General features: G+C 59.9%; 1 protein-coding gene across 2 annotated transcripts in view; it reads left to right on the top strand.

Moving 5' to 3' along the window:
• The first annotated feature begins 253 nt into the window (after window positions 1-253).
• Window positions 254-6,125, top strand: part of PTPN7 (protein tyrosine phosphatase non-receptor type 7) — a 10,847-nt gene continuing 4,975 nt past the window's right edge. The window contains exons 1-5 of one of the 2 annotated variants that reach the window (XM_066204043.1): window positions 254-369; window positions 2,352-2,580; window positions 2,939-3,122; window positions 3,556-3,640; window positions 4,216-4,292. In XM_066204043.1, coding sequence (XP_066060140.1) covers window positions 2,450-2,580; window positions 2,939-3,122; window positions 3,556-3,640; window positions 4,216-4,292 — 477 coding nt within the window. In that variant the 5' untranslated portion in view covers window positions 254-369; window positions 2,352-2,449. Of the gene's footprint in view, window positions 370-990; window positions 1,045-2,351; window positions 2,581-2,938; window positions 3,123-3,555; window positions 3,641-4,215; window positions 4,293-6,125 lie in introns of those variants that run through there. The other variant, XM_066204044.1, reaches the window with a different exon arrangement.

The raw sequence follows: 6,125 nt of genomic DNA, 5'->3' as shown, positions 1-6,125 counted from the left end.
CTCCAGCAAGGTGAGCAGCAGTGCTGGCACAGCCTGGGGACAGCACAGTCACCTCAGTGAGCTGAGCTGGGGTGACTCTGACCAGAACAGCCCACAGGGCAGACATGAGAGAGGTGTTTGGGGTCCGTGTGGCTGTTGGGGTGCAGCAGGAGCTGCTGCAGTGCAGCGGGGTGGGGGCTGAGGAGGAAGGAAGCGTGCAGAACCCGGGCAAGAGCAAACAGGAAGAGCAGTGGGGATGCATCAGGAAGGATGTGCAGTGCCCCAAGGGCAGACCTGGCCTACCTGAGCCAGGCTCCAGCGACTTTGGTCCCCAAACACAGCCCTGCTCTTCCCTGCTGGGGAGGGGGAGCCCACCCATCTTACCCTGAGGTACCCAGGGATGGTCGTGGGTGCAGAGGGGTGTCCCCACGTGGACAGGGGTTGGGGGACGGTGGGGTGGCACAAGGAGCACACTGCACACGGGCAGGCACTGAGGGTGGGAGGCACTGAGCGAGCCCTGGCACACTGCACAGCAGGACGGGGAACAGCCGGGGCACGGCCTGGGCAGGACAGCAGCCATGGGAGGATTCATTCTGGCCTCCTGTGGGGCAGGTGGGCTCTGGTGTCCCCAGAGCAGCAGCACTGCAGCATGCGAAGTGGGGACATGCTGCCTGCCAGTGGCCCTGCCTGGCTCTTGCCCCGTGGGTGGCACCAGTGCTGGCCATGGCTTGTCACAGAAGCCATCAAGCACACCCCAGCAGCCCCATGGCAGGGGCCTGTGGAGACGCTCCAGGGTTTCGGGGAGGCCAGGCCGTGCCCACGGGCGCAGGACGAAGGCTGGTGGGTGGGGAGCAGGGCTGGGTGTGCAGGCGGCCCGGCAGAGCCGAGCTGCAGAGATGTGGCCGGTATGTGCGTGGGCGGCACTCGGGGTGGGGGAGAAGGAGGGAGAGGAAGCAGCAGAGGCAGCAGCTCCTTTGATAAGCAGCTTCCTGAACACTTTCAAACCGTGGTGTCAGACCGACACGCGCGGGGCCTGAGCCGGGACGACAGCCCACAGGGCAGCAGGTAGGCAGCCCCCAGCCCAGCCGCACTGCCCCCTGCACAGCAGAGCCCGCCGGGCAGCGCCGCGCCGGGCGCCCGGGGGCGGTGGGCATGTGCGTGTGGATGGGCAGCCGCAGGCAGGGCTGGGATGCTGGGCAGGTGATGTGAGCACTGTCCCTGCAGGTACTGGAAGCTGAGGTACTTCTCTGGGGCCCTCTGCTAGCCAGGGCATCTCCCAGGTGTTTCCTGGCTGGACAGCTGCTGGGATGGGAGCCGGGGATCCTCTGCTCAGGAACTCTCCTGGTGCTGCTCCTGCTGAGCAGCTGCTCTTGTCCTGCCTGGATGGAGAACACCAGGACACCCTGATTGGGGGCGGTGTGAGTGGCGGTGGTGGCATTGCCACTCCCAGAAATGCCACTGGGCAGCCGGGAATCATGGGCTGCTGCCTGCCCTGGCTGTGTCCACAACAACCATGTGCCCCCGGCTCTCCTCAAGACTTCCCTGTCTCTGTGGGTCTGTCTCCTCATGGAGGAAGCTGGGGATAAGAAGGAGGCTTAGGGTGCCAGGGTGCTGCCTGCACCATGAGGAGCTGTGCCCAGAGGTGAATCAGCATCACCTGCATCTCCCCGTCCCTGCCACGGGCTGACCCATTGCTGGTGATGGAGGATGTCTGGCACCTTCCCCAGCTGGGCTGCCCCATCGCCTTTTGCTCAACCACGCAGATTAAGCCAATTTCCTCTTGACAGTTGCTGTGGCCTGCAGTATGGAAGAGGCTGTCCCAGGGCCATTCCTCCCTTGCCAGAGCCATGAGGCTGTTGAGGGTGCCTGGTCTGTGTCTCCCTGCGGCAGGAGATGGCCAGACTCAGTGCAGTGGCTACAGCCACCCCATGTCACCTGCTGAATGCTGCTGTGCTCAGGCATTCCAGCTCTCACTCTGTCCCACCGTGTCCCCAGGACGGAGCAGGGGGATGTGATGGGGAATGGCTGGAAACACAGGGCATGTGCTTCCATGCCGGTGGAGAGCATCTGGAGCTCACCCAAACCAGCCCGTGCTCTGCTACCACAGAGTGGGTGACCTCCCCTCAGGGGAAGCAGGTGGCCCTTGGTGCCATGCCCAGGGTCACCAGTCGTGCCTGTGTGGCCTGCAGTGCTGCCAGCATCCCCGAGGGTGAATGTGCTGGGAGCTCTCCATCTGCCTGGATACAGGGGCTGGGGGTCCTGCTTCCAGGACAACTGAGGACTTAAAACCCGTCCCTTGCTTGTAGGGGTCATCTGTCAGGGGTTCCACCCAGCCTTGTGGTATCTCTCAGATCTGACTTGTTCTTTTCCAGCTGCTTTTCCTCTGATGGCTCCATGACTTCCCAGGAGCTGAGGGCCCCCTGTGTCCCCCTGCTGTGCTTCAGGACGAGGGCTCCGTGGTTGCTGCAGCATGGTCCAAGCCTGCTTGGTGTGCTCCAGAGTTCATAGGGGCAGCCTGGCAGCCCAGGCAGCTGCAGCAGACATGGACAAGCCAGACAAGCCCAGTCCCTCTGCCAAGAAGCACGTGCGTCTCCAGGAGAGGTGAGTGTGCCTCAGCCCTGCCCAGGGTACCCGTGGCACTGCTCATCCCCAGGGCTCCCCTGACATTCCTTCCTGCCAGCCCTCTGCCTGCCAGCGTGTGCAGGTGCCAGGTCTGAGCGTGGAGGCAGCCCTGGCCCCCACTCAGCCCAGGACAGATCTCAGCACTGTCCTTCAGGGGCTTCCCAGAAAAAAGGCAAAATGATCAGCTAGTTCCTTGTTCCTCAATCTCCCCATCTACTGGGGTGTCCATCTGGTTTTTGCTCAGTGTGGGGTGTTTTTAACTGATGATACGGTGGGGTGGGCTCTCCTTCTGTCCCAGGGTGGCAGCAGGTGAGCCAGGGACCCCTTTGCCTTTCAGGAGGGGCTCCAATGTATCACTAGTGCTGGACATGAGCTCTCTAGGGAACGTGGAGCCCATCCAGCCTGTCTGCACACCACGGGACATCACGCTGAAGTTTCTGAGGACATCCAGCCACATGTTGAAGAAACAGGAGCTCCAGCAGCACGCCCAGAGCCTGGCACAGCTCCAGGAGGAGTTTTCGGTTCGATGATTCCCTCTCCCTCCTTACGGGAGGGGCGACAGGGGCTGGCAGTGGGTGACAGTCATCCCCTGTGGGACTGAGAGGGGTGAACATCAGGCTCTGAGCCCAGCTGTGCCCCAGTGGGAGGGCAGGTGGTGTGGGCAAACAGGGGAGAGGTGCTCGGGTACCAGCTGCTCCTTGGTACACACGTGTCCTATTGGGGTCCCTCAAAAACCCTGTCCTGCCCTCCCATGCCATGCTCTTCTCCCAGGGTTGCCTCTCTGGAAGGAGTCCCACCACAACTGGAGTAAAGACAGGACTCATCCCAGGAGCTGGCATCTCTGGTGATGCCTCTGGGTCAGCCCTGCCCTGCTGGGCAACTGGGTCTGCCACCACTAGGGGACACAAGTGGCAGTGATGGGCTTTTCCTCATGGCTGTTTTCTCCCCCTGCAGAAAATCCCACCCAACTTCGTGAGTCCGGAGGAGCTGGAAATCCCTGGACATGCTCTCAAGGACAGATACAAAACCATTCTCCCCAGTATGTGCCACTGTGTCCCTTTGCCTCCCATTTTCCTGTGTTTGCCTGTGGGTGAGGGATGCCTCAGAGCAGCCCTGGCACTGGGGTGGGCACCCCTGGGTGCTGTTGCTGTTCCTTCCATGCCTGCTCCTCCTGCCCTTGTTGCAGGAGCTGGGTGCTGTGTTCCAGGGGGTGTAGACAGTGCTGGGGGGGTACATGGGGAGCTGCTCCCTGGGGTGTCCTACCCAGGTGTGCAGCACTCATGGGGCCTTGCATGTCCCAGTGACGTGGCCCTAAGGGTGTAAAGGCTGAGGATGTTCTGGAAGGACTCAGCTGGGCTCCAGTAGGGTTCTGTGGGGATGTCCTGGGGGATCACTGCAGGTGAGTTACCCCACTGCTCACTGTGGTACCTGCAGGTTTGGGCTGTGCCCTGCCAGGGGAGCGAGGCTGAAATGGGACAAGAACTTCAGGCCTGAGGGAGGGTGCAGACAGCTCTGAGCATGGCATGGAGCAGGACTCAGCCTCCAGCCTCTGAGGTCGAGGCAGGGAGGGTGGGCAGGATCAGTCCCTTGGGTAACACCTGTGACGTCTTTCAGATCCTGAGAGCCGGGTCTGCCTCAGAAGGGCTGGGAGCCAGGAGGAAGACAGCTACATAAATGCCAACTACATCACAGTGAGTGTCCTCCCAGGGCCTGCAGCCCAGGGCTCACAAGGCATCAGGCTGCAGGTGCCACACTGGGTCACACATGCTGGGGCACTGTCACCTGCTCTTCTGTGGCTGCCCTGGGCCAGCAGACTTAACTTGCCACCCCTTTTGGAGCTGGAGAGATGTGGTTCCATCTGCACAAGGCAGAGACGCTGTTCCTGTTGGTGGGAGAGTCTCATGAGGGAGCTGCTCTCGGCCTCTGGGCGGATTGAGCACCCCAAAAGGCTCCCTTGCAGTGGCTTCTCCATCCTCACACACTGGCCCATTGTCTGGCAAGGCCATGGGAGGGAAACTGTGTCAGCAGCTCAGAGATCTTCAAACCTCACACATCCTGGGATTTCCTCTCTGCTCAGGGAGCTTGTTGCAATTTCCCATGAAGAGAGCTAATGAAGATGGGGTGTGGCTTATTTTTGGCACCCCCTGGGGTTTCTTTCCGGGGACTGAGAAATCCCCAGACCCTAGGGTGTTACTTAGAGAACTTGGTTTTGATATCCATCCCTGTGCAAACCCTTCCAGGCTGCAGCCTCTCCCAGGATGAGATCTGCTGTGAGCCAGGTGCCAGCTTTGCCCTCTGGGCAGGCTTCTTGCTGAGCAATTCATCCCACTGCAGCACCCTGCCCTTGGGACTGGCCAGGGCACTGGGAGCAGAGGTGGGGTCATGGATACTGTGAGTGCTTGGCAGTGAGGGAAAGCGGGACTTAGAAAAGTAGCCCCCTAAAAGTGCTCTTTGGGGTGACAGACAACCCCCTGGGAGGTGCTCAGAGGGTGTGGGGTGGAGCAGATAGGAGCATTTCTTTTCTGATGGTGCTTGTGGCTGAGATCCTCCAAGACAGCAGCAACCAGCACCTGGCAGGGAGGGTCAGAGCTCCTTTGAGACAGGAGGTCTGTGCCCAGAGCTGCTGGGCGGTCCAAGGGCAGTTTGACCATGGGCAGCAGAGGAACTTTGTCTTCCCGAGGCAGCCTGGCAGCGTGCACCTGCACATCAGGTGACTCTGTCCCTGACATAGGCACTCTGTCCCTACACGCGGGGGTGTGGTGGCATCCCCTCTGTCTCACCTGACTGCTGACAATGCACAAGCTCTGCCTGTCCCTGTGGCATACACACCTGCACACAGGTGTGCACACTGAGCACACCTGTGCCAACACACCCCTGTGCACAGCTGCTATTTCCTGGCCCCTTCCTTCCCCTTACCTCTCCAAAGGTGTAGCGCTGCAGGAATTTGTGGGCACATCAGAAAATTGGCAACCCAGCCTGCCTGGGCATGCCTGGGAGGCACAGGAATCTGGGAGGGCTCTGCAGGTGTTTGAGCACATCAACCCCACCTGGGACTGATGCTCTTCCTGCTGATGGTGTTCCATGAAATGTTTTTGAACCTCGCTGTGGGAGGAAGGTGAAATTCCCAGGGCTGACACCTCCAGGTCTCCTGAATGGAAAATCATATTTCCTTAGGAAAAATAAATAATCTCAAGGCATGAAAACAGGGCTCTGCAAAAATGTTCCTGAAAATATTCCTGTCCCTTAGCTGGGCCAGTGCAACTTCTTGTGAGACCAAACCATTATCAGATTGCTGGGAAGGCCTGGATTTTCGAACTCTTTGGCAATTTTATACTAGGAGAAGTGTCTGGAGACAGAGGATGCCTGGAGCTGTGAAACAGGGATTCCTGCTTGTCCTCGTGGAAATGCCCACAGTGAGGAGTGCAGTTCCTTCTGTGAGCTTTGCCTTGCCAAGGCATTCATCACACTGACTATTGTCACACTGATAGCCTGAGGATGCTTGCAGGACCTTGGGTGTACAGGGG

Source organism: Chamaea fasciata, unplaced genomic scaffold (assembly GCF_029207755.1).
Source record: "Chamaea fasciata isolate MVZ Bird 193981 ecotype frontalis unplaced genomic scaffold, bChaFas1.0.hap1 SCAF_25, whole genome shotgun sequence".
Taxonomy (NCBI): domain Eukaryota; kingdom Metazoa; phylum Chordata; class Aves; order Passeriformes; family Sylviidae; genus Chamaea; species Chamaea fasciata.
The sequence above is the reverse complement of the archived record's forward strand: the minus strand, read 5'-3'. Positions and strand labels throughout refer to the sequence as shown.